The sequence below is a fragment of the Taudactylus pleione genome, unplaced genomic scaffold (assembly GCF_031769625.1).
Source record: "Taudactylus pleione unplaced genomic scaffold, aTauple2 ptg001382l, whole genome shotgun sequence".
NCBI lineage: Eukaryota > Metazoa > Chordata > Amphibia > Anura > Myobatrachidae > Taudactylus > Taudactylus pleione.
In genome coordinates this window covers 456,642-471,052 of record NW_028285782.1, presented here as the reverse complement: position 1 = coordinate 471,052, position 14,411 = coordinate 456,642, and the positions used below count along the sequence as shown (strand labels likewise).

Here is a 14,411-nt window from a genome sequence, read left to right as displayed (position 1 = left end):
GATAACCAGTACACAGAACCATTGCAGAATGCGGAGCATGAGCTTATGCTTTTTCAGAAGCAGGTCACCCAGCAACTGCATGATATGGCCATTTTGTTGGAACCGCTCACATCCGCTGTCAATGACTTGAAGGAAGAGAACCTGCATCTCCGTGTGGAGCAAGAGCGATTGGCACGGCAGCTGGAAGAGCTGACACTCTTCCTTGGTGCACGGGATGTTTGCACCTCTGTTCCTCATCCACCGAGGTTTGCCAGCACTCGTAGGTCCTCCTCTGTGCATCTGTCTAGAAGTAACAGCCTTGTAAGTGTCATGGTTAAGCCCTTATGTTTTCACTGCATTCTGTGCACAATAAGAGATTGTGAATTATTAATGGTCTCAGGTCTCTGCATTATATGGCATTTCAAAGTAGTTTGTGGCTTTGTGTTTCAAAATTAAGAATTTTGCATAAATTCATCCAGTTTACTCATTAGCCTGTAGCAAGTTACTGTATGTCATGTTGCCACTTGTCTGGTAAAATGTAATAAACCGTATTTATTGTGAGCAGTGCTAGTTAATACTTGTCTAGTTACATGTTTAGAGCTGTAGGGAGCTGCTGTCAATATTATGAACACAAATGGAGAGCACTTCAGTCTATGAATTTTAAATGTCCAGTTTGTAAGTGCCACACCACAAATTCATTTATACATGTCCTGAATAGATGGTAACTATGATCCCTGAAACAATGCGATCTATAAAGTAGTATTGCTGGTAACATAAGCCACAGGATCAGTGGAATGCATATGTATTGTCAGTGTAAGGACTATACTATCAGAGATCTCTAACTCAATTACAAGCCTCTCACCAGTCACCCATTTTTGGGCCGTTTATTTATTTTTTGTAGTGTGATAACTACTGTACAGTATAGCACAACATGCTTTTTAGAACCCCACGCCATACATTAACTGTCTAGAGTACTTAAAGATCTTAATCGCATCCATTGATTATATTGAGATTAACAATCGATCATTCAGGCGACTGATTTTATTTATTTTTTCTTCTGATTTAGTGAAATTCAGGGCCGGAAATTCAACTTTGATTTGAGTATTTGAGGTTTCAGATTAATTTCAGTTGATTAAACGCAAAGTAGTGTAAAGTAGCAGTGCTTTTCTGTGCTTAACAACTTCTCATCTGTATTATGCTGGTTTAAATTGTTAACCACATAACCCAACATCTGTTTAAAAATAAATATCATAAAGGAACAATAGAACATTATATGCCTATGCTTCAGTACACATAACGGCTTCGTTATGCTCCATAACATCCTGTTCTATTTTATTTACTTATTGTCAAAGGCAATTATTTTATTACCCCACACATTGGCTAAAAGTGCAGTGGGTGTGGCCAGAATATGAAATGTAATCCTGTATAATAAAGCATATAATGTAATTATTATAACAATTCAGACATAATGGAGTTAATAAGTGGGCAATCCCCTTTAACATATCATCTAGGTGGGAGTTATACAGGAGGACATTTGTCTTGCTCAGGACTGTTATAGCTATTTGTATCTGATGCCAGCCACATGTCTATGTTTCTGTGGTTCACTAGCAACTCATCCATACAAATCCTCTATTTTATACTCTGCTCTGGCATCCTGCGGGCAGCTTACACGGTCACTGTGGTGGTTTGGGGGAGATTTTTTTTACATGTGATATCCTTTAACATATATGTAAGGAATTACAGCAACAGATGGAAAGCTGGCACCAGCTGACCATGAGACTGATATGTTTCCGAAGTGAATAACTTGAATTACATACACTGCCGGTGTCTGGCCATATAAGTCTATACCAAGCAATACCTGCGTTTGATCTACTTGGTAGATAAATAATTGAAACTCTCTTTGGGGCATATTCAATTAGGTGCGAAAAGCCGTTTTCTGCAAAAAAGTTTAGCCGGTGACGTCCTTTCGGCGGGCAAAAACTTATCCCCGTAATCAATTCCAAAGACTTTACGTCGGTGAGGAAAGTCTATGCATTGGAATAGGCAAAAAAGATTAGCCTATGAAAGCTGGCGAAAAAAAAGTGCAGAATTGGGGTTTTGGGGTGCAAACTTGTGAGAACCACCCTGCACCCTTGGGACAGCCCCTCAAAGGTAAACTGTCAAAAAAAAGTAAGAGAAAAAAAAAAAAAAAAAACCTTAACACCCCAAAAAAGTACTTTCAATTTGTGGGCGAAAAAACCAAAGTTGGGGGACAAACTTAAAAACTAGTGAAATAGACTCCAGGGGTGTCCCCAAGTATGCCCCAGGTGTTTTTAAGATGGCAGGTGGATTTTTTAAGTTTTTTTTAAAACTTCACATTAGCAACTTCAAAATATGCTAGCACCCATTTTCATGTACCCCAAATTTGCTGGGACTACTTATTTTGCTGAAAAAATATTGCTTAATGCCATTCTTCACCACTTATGCAGAGAGGCTAATAGCAAGCAATTGAGAGAACTAAAGTGCCCAGAATAGCTTTATTGGGGGTACTAGAACACCCCTATAGTGATCCCCTATGTTAGTGCAGCTTTTCGGGGGGTACAGACGGTTTTCCCCATTTTTGACAGGACTTTTCGCTAGTTCCGAATTTGCCGGGTGCCGTTTTCGCTGCTCTCTAATTGAATACGGGGATAAGCGGTAACGCGCGCAATACTTTTTCGCATGGAAAACCAGTGAAGACGGCAAAGTCCAGCATTCGAAAAACTACTCGACTTTTCGCAGCTAATTGAATATGCCCCTTTGTTGCAAGCAATGGAAAAGGATATGCTAATAACATGCAAATGAAGTACAATATATCCGTGGTATATCTTTACTTCTATTATGTAAGGGATCACTTAAATAGTGATCTAAAAATGTATGAAATGGATGTTTCAGGATTTTGTTTCCCACCTTCCATTGAAGCACATTGTGTTGCTTATCTCTAATCTGGGCCTTTATGTGGATGTTATTTCTCAGTCTGCAAAACTTGTTGCTTTTCCATAGGTTGAGCCAGAGCCAGCAGAGCCGAGTAATCGGCAGGTGGAGATCTTTCTTCCCTGCACAACTGTGAAAGTAGAAGAAGAAAAGAAGAGCAAGTTGACTGCAGAGGAGCTGCGCACTATAGAGGATGAGGATGTTCTTGATAAGATGGTGAGACTGGGGACACAACTAGCATGTGATTATTTGTGCACTGGGGCCTTAGGTTCAAACTGCAGACGACTTAAGAATAAGACCAGTCACCAGGACTCTCTGGCATACTTTCCGGAAGGTTGCACATTAATTGTAATGTAACCAAATTCCAGCCCTCGGGTAGTGCTGGGTCAGTAGCAGGCTTCTTAAACAACTTCTTATGCTCTGATAATGTGACAGATGGCAGAAAACGTCCTTGTATAATCTACATTGCGATCACTCAGAGTTGTGGGACCTGGTATACCCCTTTCTTGCCATTACCTGTAATGAAATAACTGGACCTGTTGAAGGGCTGAGATGCTGTAGAGCTAATTAAGCTTACAAATTATCTCTGGAAGATTGGCATTGTTAGTGCATTGTGGTCGGAACAATTTGAGCCCATTAGAGAGATGTTTCCTGACTGATTAATGGCAAATAAACTTCATTCCTGTGTAATGTATTTTCTTCCAGTTGGATAATACCACAGACTTTGAGGAGAGAAGGATAATCAGGACCGCCATGAGGGAACTACGGCAGAGGAAGAGAGGTATATTATTACATACCTGCTCATGTACCATTTCATGGTTTATTGGGATTTCCATGATCCTTTCCTTAAATGCTTTCTGGCAGTAACATTTGATTATTGTGATAAGTTCATGGTTGCTCCTGAACAGTGAGAGAAGTTCTCCTGCTCATTAAATGTGCTCATTTCATTTGTTTCCGCTGCAACCAGAGCAACGGGAGAAGGAGCGAGATCAGCGCTTGCAGGAACTGAAGAACAAGGAAAAGGAGGCCAGGCTGGCACGAAGCACAGAGGCAAGTTTACGGCAGAGAGAGACCACGAACCATGGATCTGCCATCAGCACCATCACTAAGACACAGCGACTGGTACAGTCAAGTAAGTAATGTTCCCATCATGGTTTAGGAATATTGAAGATTTTTCATTAATGCGAGTCCATTTAAATGCAGATTATGCACAAATCAGTCCTACAGACAGACACAACAGTCTAATATTATGTGCCTGTAGGATCCAAGTTGGTTCAAAAACAACTGAACTGATTTTCATGATTACTGCATCATTTTGTAGCTGAAACTCCTAGAAATAATCTGCACTTAGTTTTATATCGATCAGGCAAGTTAAAGCTGAGCAATAACAACAATTTGATATTGTCAATGCAAGAGATAACGTGACGCCGTGCAGCCGGTAAGGGGTGGGGGGAGAGGTGCTTTGGACCAGCAGTGACTTGAATAGGACAGGCTTCAAATCAGTCTGTGCACAGGGCACACAGTGACATTTGGTGTGAGTGGTGGGTGAAGGTGCTACCGCCAGTCTGTATAGTACTGCTGGTCATGGGCCGCTACAGCAAAGCAATACAACTGGAGTTCCTCAAACAAAATGTTGGCAGAAGAGATTTTGCTGTGGGTGAAGCAATCGGCAACAGTTTGTGTCTGAATAGAGATATGTGTGTGTGTGTGTGTGTGTGTGTATGTAGATAGATAGATAGATAGAATTATATATATATATATATATATAATGAGATACAATAATCTCTGCAAACGCTAGACTCACTCTTTTAGCATTGCTCAGTTGTTCTTTTCCCATAATGCTAAAACTGTTAGATCTATAGACAGTTATCTAATGTCCTTTTGAATGCCTTGAAAACTTGATCTAGCATTTCTTCATGTAGGTACTTAGGGTATCAGGCTAGCTGCACCCAGTTTACAAGAGCACATCTTTACATATAAATTGTTTTACAGATGATGGCAGCAAAACCTCCAGAACCACCACTGTGGAGACCAGTTACATGAAACGATCAGAGAGTGAGTACATAAAGTAACCTTCCTGTAATACAGAATCACCTCATCAAATTGACATGGCATGTTTTCCAGTTCATCTCATAATTAAACTTCAATGCTCGTTTGCTGTAATCTGAGTTTAGATGGAAGGTTTCCAAAACTGTGACTTACAAATCAGTTGTGGCAATAAAGGAAAGCTGACAAAATGGCCTCCTCACATGATTGAATTGCCATCTTGACTATTCCAATTGTCTATTTTCTACAGTTAGAAAATAAATTTAAAATCCTATTTTCCTTCTGCAGCAAGAAACACATTGGAGCTTGTCCCTTTGTAGTAATCACATTGTATCGTAAATGTAAGAGTTGAGTGTATAATAAATTTGCCTGCCTGGAGACTTGAGCTTCCCTACATTACTGTGCTGCTTTCACACCGTCCACTATCACTCCTCCCGAAATCCTCCCGTCTATCTTGTCATTCTCTACTCCTGCTATAACTTCTTGGAGGTATGGCCTAGTGGTAGTGTGCCCATCTGAAATGATTGTGTAGTGAGGAATTATGTCACTGGGGCAGTGGTCAGGTCATGGTTTCTGCAGACATAGGGCGGATCAACAATACTCAGTTACCTCATAGACTGATAAGAGATGGCAAAAAAATGTCTACCATATACTTCCCCTTGTACTAGACACAATAATATGAACCTGCTTTAAATACATGTATGATTATGTAACATGTCTAATTCTGTTTTGTCATTGCAGATAGTGGAACAGTTGTTCAAACAAAATCTTTATATAGCGCCACATCTAAGAAAGTCGGCAGGTAAATATGAGTACATCATGTTTTGAGATTAGAGCCACTGTCTTAATATTAAGGTTTTTCAAATGTATGCTGCTAGTAGTAGTATATAGTATATATTGAACATCCTTTTGACTTACTGAAATATGTTAAATTAAAAATATAAAACCTAAAAATATAGTAACCTAGCACCAGCTACTCTAGTATAATGTGTGCTCATATATACAGAGTCATGTAACAATTTAATCTCTTCTATACTGTAGTGTTTTTGATCGTGAGGATGATGGAAAGGCCGCTATGGACAGGAGACAAGCAGAGCGGAAGAAGGAACTCATGAAAGCACAAACCCTTCCTAAAACACCACCTGCTCAATCTCGCAAGGCTATGATTGAGAAACTAGAGAAGGACAGTGGAAGGTAGGGAGGTTTTTCCTGTTCTTGGGGAATGTGGCTGGGCTGGGTGCTACTTTGTTTGCTAAAAGCGCTCTATTTATTTATTCTATTTTTTTAATTTCATGACTTGCACTGTTCACTCATCTTATATCATTTGCTTAGACCCTTTGTCCGGAACGCTCTTTGAATTTGAATATCTCAAAGACTAAGATATTAATGTGATTATTTCAATCCGCAATAAATTACAGAATTTGAAATAAACTATATAGAATTTGATGCAAATAATTGACAAAAACCATAATAAATGCTTTAGTATAGCTAACCTTAAAATGTCAAGAAAACTACCAGAACACAGTCGGCACAGTGACCCATGGGAAGCGGGATAGCGGTGACCGCCGCCAGTTGCTGTTCTCACGCGATACTGGTGGTCTGTGCTCTCACATGGACCCGACGCCCTAGCTAGGCCTAGTAGTATATAGCGTTTCAGGGCCTGATTCAGAGATGGACGGTAATGCAATCACAACTGCATTCTCTCACAGATCACAGTTGCTAAAATATGCTAATGCACTCCAAAGCACAGCCAAGCATAGGGACGCCCACCGCTGCCTTTATCATATCCGTACAACGATGTGCAACAGCGTAAACATCGGTACCATCGACTCACGTGGGGCAGTCACGCAGCATATAAGTAAAGTCTGACCAGCCGCAAACACTGGAGCTCTCCTGACATGCAGAGAGCTCTCGTACTCATAAAGCAGCATATAAATTGCGAGACATGGCTGCGTTTTTCTAACCAAACCCCCCTCCTCCTAATCGTATATATAGAAACAAATATAGTCACAAAGAACCAGGGCCCCTGTGTAGGAAACTTCCAAGATCGCAAAATATTGGAACAACTATTAGCTATTTTCTGTACTGTGTAGTTTTTTTTTTGTTTTGTTTTTTTTTCCCTCTCCTTTTTCAATTTTCACCCTAAATATCCTTTTCTTGATGTTGGTCAGTGTCCTAAACAGATTCACAGTTTTTTAGGTTTGTCCTGACCAAGTTTATAATTGAAAAATTATTATAGAATTTAAAGCACTCCCTATAACCCCTCCCCCACCCCGCCCCAATAAAATAAAAAGAACAATACAGTGAATAAAAGCTGAATTGAGCAGACTAGCTACTGCAAATTCTCTTTCTGCTGTAAGAGAACTCCACTGGAATGAACTCCTGGTTGGGATCATTTTGTAAGTTAACCAGTTACTTGCATTTCTGATTTATCTAATTGGGGGACACTGGACCATGGACACTCCTCCCATTTCTGTATCTCCATCCTGTAGGGAGCTTGGAGTTTAGTTGCTGCTTTTATCTTTATATGCCTGTTTTTTATTTACCACTGTCAGATATTCTTTACATGAATGCATTGTACGGATGGGATAATCCAGACCCTCCTTAATTCTGTTTATGTAGCAGCTGGTGCTCTCTGAAACCCATTTCTGGTTTAGTTTGGGTCAACATGTCTGCGGAAAAGTGTTAGGAGCAGCTCTGAAAAAGTATAAATTGAGGGAGACCTAGGTCTGAATTAGCGTTGATCATATACAGCACTTACAGATGAATATTTGGGGGGTCATGGCTGTAAATAAGCTCCTTGGTTGTCTCTGAACTCTCTGGCTCAAGGCTTGGAAGGCAGATTCGGAGACCAAAGCTGGGTACACGCCTGAACAATGCGTCAAGTTAGCAACTGTCCGATTATGATAAGATGTATCGTGTCCACACATATGCTGTATGGTCCGCCATACGATGGCGCAATATATAGTTACATGAGTAGTGATAATTCACCACATCGTATGCGCTTTGTCGCATCTGACGTGCGGCACATCAGATGGAAAAAAGATATACACTATACGATGGTCGCTGCGATCCAACACGAATCGCAAGATTGGGCCAATATATTGTACAGTATGTACCCAGCTTTAGAAAAACCCTGGTGTCAGTGCTCTTTGTAGATAATGCCTTAGTCAGTCCTAGACTGATTGAACAATAGCCAGGTAATGAGCTGCCGGTTTATTTACTAAAGCGCAGGGCTCTTTTTTTTTTTTTTTTCGGACCTGTCGCATTACCAGTAAATATAGGCCTTAGTATCAGAGGCAGTGTTCTGCAACACATGGAGGACTGCAAAGAGGTAACAAAGTCTACCGAAAATTTGCCTGCAGGACAGGCAGTCAGCCCAGTGGGTTCCACTACAAATTCCTGGGAGGAGTTGGTACAAATGTTTCCACTCAAACTTAAAAAAATAAAAAACTTAATGCAATCACTGAAATGTATATAATATTAATGCACGTACAAGCGCCTGACGACTCATTTCCCAGGCACTCCTCCAGATCAGTCTTTTACGTCTCTGAACATATGCGCCTAATCATTATCTTGCAGAAAAGAAACAGTAGGAGGAAAAAACTTGTATAGCAGTGTGTGTTCTCTTTTCTGACTTTGGTGTCGCAATTGGGGGTTCCGTCTTTGAAATTTTCCCATGTGGGTTTTGACAAGGATACGGCTGTTCTCTGCATGAAACCAACTCTTCAGCCTGATACAGGGGCATTTGTATCAAAGCTTGATGTGAGATAAAATTGTGAGATATATATCACCAACCAATCAGCTTCTAACTTACATTTTGCAGGTTGTGTTAAAGAAATGATAGTTTGGAGCTGATTGGTTGGTGATTATATATTTCACAATTTTATCTCGCATCAAGCTTTGACACATATGCCCCATAGTTTCTGGGTTCCCTTTAAACTAGAACATTGTGATTCTGTATTAAAACCATGCATCTACAGAGGAAGAAGGATCTTTTCACATATTGAATGTTAGGGCACTGAAGACTGATTATGTTCTGGCCCTCTGTGATGCCCACGGAATGTATTCTTTTACAGATTCAATCATTTGGTGTCCTAACAATACTTTTTGTTAAAACACAGGTTCTCAAACTCTGTCTTCAGGACCCCAACAGTGCATATTTGCCAGGTCTCCTCACAGAATCACAAGTGAAATAATTACTCCACCTTTGGATCTTTTCAAATGTGTCAGTGAGTAATGACTACACCTGTGCACCTGCTTGGTGACCTGGGAAATGTGAGCGGTGTGTGGTCCTGAGGACCGAGTTTGCAAGCCACTGGGTTAAAAGGTGTAGCACACCTCAAGATCCTATCCTCCCAAAGAGTCAGCTTTGGCATGTCCAGTGCTCCACAATGCAACTAATATGAAAATAGGAATTGTATACTTATGTCAAATCTTCTATGGATCCTTTGTCAGACCCTGAGTATACACCCTTTTTATGCTCTAGTTCTCCTGTTAAAGGTTTAACAAAGCTCAATGTGTTTTGTGGGGAATTTTCTTTTCTTTTGGCATTTGGTTTGAAAAATTGTTATTATTTTTCCAGCATGATAAACATGTTTTCAATAGAGGCTCTATAGCTCCATGGTAAGTGACAACCACTGGAGTCTGAGAAAAGATTGTTACGCTAATAATATAACATTTCTGGTTTTCCTGTGTAAAGTCCTGAGTTTGTAGAGTGAGTGCACAATTGCTACTAGTACTTAGGTCTATAAAATAAACAGAAGTTATGATTCTCCATAATCATGTGTTTCTCTATTATAGCCAATCCAGTCCAGCCATTGCCAAAGTTGCTACCCCCCGCACTGCTGCATTCGGTGTTCCTAATGCTAACAGTATCAAGCAGATGTTGCTAGACTGGTGTAAAGCGAAAACTCGTGGTTATGAGGTATGTGTTCTGGAGTTGTTTTTACTTGGCTTAGATAGCTTTGCTTTTTCCTGAGAAAATCTACTGCGCTAATCATAAACTGGTACTAATCATTTTCAAATCAAGAGGTTCAATTCCATTTGAAGTTGGCAGAAAATAGTTTGAATGGCTTACTGACAGCACATATTAATGCCTTTCAGCATGTGAACATCCAGAACTTCTCTTCCAGCTGGAGCGATGGAATGGCATTTTGTGCCTTGGTCCATAACTTTTTCCCTGAGGCATTTGACTACAACCAACTCCTTCCACAAAACAGGAGGCAGAACTTTGATTTGGCTTTCTCTGCTGCAGAGTATGTATCGGCTTTGATGATCGGCTTGTCTGTTTTTTGTTACCTACTCCCAATTTTGGAGCATCTAGCTATGCTTGTTTGTACAGTGATCTAAAAATAAGAGTTTAAGGGAAAATGCAACACACACACGGGAAGAACAGTTTATTTGTACTCTTGTTGGTGATATTGTTTACATATTACATACCAGATCTTTTCCTATATGGTGGCATAAAAAATCACCATTTTTGTTTTTGTCAACACTGTAATGTAGAGCATGGAATGTGAATCTACTCTTCAAGTTCTAAATTGAGGTTTTCCTTCAAGTGCGAATATTTTTATTTATTAAAAACGTGGTTCCTGGCCAGGTGATTAAGTGAAAGTCTGCGTTAAATTAAAGTTTCTATAGATCTTTTAGTACTAATCTTATGATTTTCAGGAGCAAAGTTTCTGCCCTGTAATTTGAGTTTGACAGTTCTTTTGGCGTTTGGTAAATTAAATTGAAGTGGCTGTGGGAAGAATGATAGAAAACCTTTCTATTAAATATATTAATATACATGTTACATATTTAAAAGAAAGCCCTAACTCTTCATTATGTATTGCCATTGTATACACCTTCTGCTTTTCTAGATGTGTGCCAACATATACATGCACCAATGTATGATCATGGCATTATCAAAGCTAAGGATCAGTCTTGTGTGTAGTTATGAAAAGGTTAAGGCAGTGGTTCCCAAACTGTGCGCCATGGCACCCTGGGGTGCCTCGGGACTCTTGCAGGGGAGCCTCCTGTTGCTGGTTCAGCACCAAATCGAATTATTGATAGTCAATGTAATGTAAATATGTGGACAAATAGGGTCAGTTATGTGATGGGGACAGGTTTGCACTTCTAAGGATGACAGGTCAGCACAATTTACTTCACTTTACTAAAAAAAATTCAGAATTTCTCAATAACAAACTTTTGGCTTAGGGGTGCTGTGAAAACAATGCTGATGCACTGGGGTGCCGTGATTCAAAAAAGTTTGGGAACCACTGGGTTAAGGATTAAGTACAGCTTTAAAAAAAAAAGATATTGAGGTGCTTAATTAAATGGTTTATTAAATAAAGGCTCATCTACCATCAGTTATTAGACGCTATTGTATATTCTGCAGTATTACAGACAGATGTATGTTTCCATAACACCCACTGACTGCAAAAGACTAGCTTGTTATCTATCTCATTGCTTTCCCTCATGTATCACTCTGATTCATGTATTCTCTGCTGTATCATTTACATAACGTTGTCTCTTGTATATGATTGACCCTAAAGCTTAATATCACTAATAACCTATTATCTGCTTCCTTTTAGTCTAATTTGCTTCTTTCTCCTCAGATTATTTTCTTACTAGTGACAATGCATTTTTTTTGTTTCACAAACATGAATATTTTTCCTTTTTTTGTATTTAATGAAACTGTTTCTCAATAACAAATGATATGGAATGCATTGCAGTTGTCAGTTTCTAGATTGGTGGAAAAGGATACAGTTCCCTGGGGTGGTAAATAGTTTGCATAATGGCGGCCGACGCTGCAGTCAGTGTCTTTCTTTTTCTGTCTCACGCTGCACTGCTGCTCAGCTGTCTAACCTCATGGCATTCACCTTAATCCAGGCGAGCTGGCTTCTCTGCACTAATGAGTTCTAGATCATGTGTTAACGTGTCTCCTGGTATGCTACATATACTAATTGCATTCTTTTCTGGATGTGCAAAGCTTACTGTAAATCCTACAAAATGTTACAGGACTTTTAGTGTGTTTTTTGTGCTTTTTAGTTCAGAGGATGTTCACATCCTGATGGGGCATTTTCTCCTACAGTCTCCTGTTCTCTAGTAGCGCAGTGAGAAACCAGTTTTACCACTAGCAAGATACAGCTCCCTCCAAGTTATATTCCAAAGGTGTCACTACCTGGAGATTGGCCACACGCACTCATTTTAATGGATCTTTGTTCGTTTACTGTTCCTTAGGGAAAGAAATGTTTAATAATATCTTTTGTTATTAAGGTGTCACAAAATATCCGCAGTCAAGGGCACTGGGAAAAAATATCAGTGGCTTCATACACTTGCATCGATACGCCTTGCAGCACAAGACGCTTATTTGCAATATGATACAACAAAACTGATTCCAAAGACCGCACTGATTAATTTGACATACAACACTCCTATATCGGATTGCGACTGTGTCTAAGTTTTTACAGCAAATGGCGTGAAAAAAAGCTGCAGCGCCTCCATCGTAGCACTTCGTATACAGATTCAGACTTAGGGCAGTATCCAATTAGCCCCGAACATTGTTCGGGCGCTAATGGAACCCTCGGGGCTATCCAATTTGCCCTGAAGTGCCGTCCGGCGCCTGCACTTATCATGGTTTTTTTTTTTCGGGACCTGGTGTGTCCTGAGAAAATTCATGAAAAGTGCAGTTTTTTTGCCGCAAAGGCCAAAACACAGTCTGTGAACTTATCGCGGATCCTATTACTTCGGATGAAATAAAAGGATAGGGAGAAGAAAAAAGAAAAGAAAAATAGGTGGAAAACTGTAATAATCGGTGAAAAATCCCCATTTTCCGACGCTAATTGTATACCCCCCTTAGTCGCTTACAACTATACAAGTGTCGCATATCAAATTAATCGGTGCAATCTCGTCAAGCAGTTTTTTACACATCAAAATGAGACGCACAGGACCTGGCGCATTGAGAAAGAGCTGTTTGGCGTGACTGTGGCAATAGTGTATGAGGACACATCTGTATTCGGGACCAAAATAAACTGTAGGTGGAATATAAAAATAGAAAAAATATTTTAGCCCTCCATACTTTTGTTTTGACACCAAGTAGACAACATCCGGCAACCTGATGTGGAACTACAGTACGCATTCCAGCATTCACCGACACACTTACTTTTTTTTTTTTATACATACTCTTACAGCAAAACAGTGGCAGGGCATGCTGGATTGTGTAGTTCCAAGGCAGCTGGAGTGCTTGACATTGCCTACCTGTTATACTTCACATTCCCTTCCCTTAATTATAAGCCCATGTTACATAGATGCACCTGTGCATAGGTTCTTACACTCGTATGCATCGATACTCACACACATAGTACAAACAGTATACATATGAGAGCAATCCAGAAAGTAAAGACAGTTTGCCTGAAAGAAAAATATTTCTCCACATAATCACCTCCTTCATTTAATCATTTATCATATCTGTCCACAAGCTTTAGAGTCCACTTGTTGTACTTTGCTGCCTCCAGCCCATAACACCATAAATATAAAATAGGGTAGGGAGACCGCCCGACTATGAATTGGAGAGAGTTAGTGACCTGTGCGGCAAGGATGTGCACATGGTCTTTACTTTCTGGATTACCCTTGTAGAAACAGTGCAACTGGACACATCAGAAGTACAGTACAACGTAAATTGATAAATCTCAGGAACAGGGGCGTAACTAGAACTTTGTGGGCCCCATAGCAAAATTAAGGGGCCCCCACAAACTCTGGTCTCAACCAGAGTGTATACATACAGTATGTAGAAATGTATATACAGTGATCACACAGAACGAAAAAATGTGAGTCCTAGGGACCCCTGGCTTTAAAAAGTTGGGGTCCTACTCCACTATTTCTGGGTTCCATTACATATTATGGGGGGTGTGGGCAAACAGCAGTTGGGACAGTGCTGGGGGCAGGTAGCAATTTGGGTAGAGCTTTGGGGGTAAAGGCAGGAAGAAGTTAGGGTAGATCTGTGGTAGAGGGGAGTAAGAGCAGGCAGTGCTGGGGAGGGGGAGGGAGTAAGGGTAGATACCAGCTGGTGCAGTAGTGGGGTCAAAGAGGGGGTTAGGGGCAGGAAGTGCTGGGGGTAGAAAGGGGGTAAGGGTGAAGAGCATCTCGGGCAATACTAGGAGCATGAAGAGGTTAGGGGAAGGCAATACTGGGGTAGGGAGCGGCCAAGGGTAGATGGCAGCTGGGGCAGTACTGGGGGGCAAGGAGTGGGTTAGGGCAGGTAGTACTTGGAGGGTAGGGAGGGGGCATTTGTAAATGGTAGCTGGGGCAGTATTGGGGGGGTAAGGAGGATTTTAAGGGCAGGCAGTGCTGGGGCTAGGAAGGAGGGTAGATAGAAGGGTAGCTTAAAGTAGTAGTAGCAGCGGCCCTCCCCCACCCTCACAGCACCAAACAGCCACATTTACTATATT

General features: G+C 40.6%; 1 protein-coding gene across 2 annotated transcripts in view; it reads left to right on the top strand.

Moving 5' to 3' along the window:
- SMTN (smoothelin) overlaps positions 1-14,411 on the top strand; it is a 72,205-nt gene that overhangs the window by 45,460 nt on the left and 12,334 nt on the right. For both annotated transcript variants that reach the window (XM_088463490.1, XM_088463491.1), the window contains exons 10-17: positions 3,001-3,147; positions 3,637-3,712; positions 3,899-4,063; positions 4,924-4,986; positions 5,719-5,779; positions 6,019-6,171; positions 9,781-9,904; positions 10,084-10,235. In XM_088463490.1, coding sequence (XP_088319616.1) covers positions 3,001-3,147; positions 3,637-3,712; positions 3,899-4,063; positions 4,924-4,986; positions 5,719-5,779; positions 6,019-6,171; positions 9,781-9,904; positions 10,084-10,235 — 941 coding nt within the window. The remainder of the gene's footprint in view (positions 1-3,000; positions 3,148-3,636; positions 3,713-3,898; positions 4,064-4,923; positions 4,987-5,718; positions 5,780-6,018; positions 6,172-9,780; positions 9,905-10,083; positions 10,236-14,411) is intronic.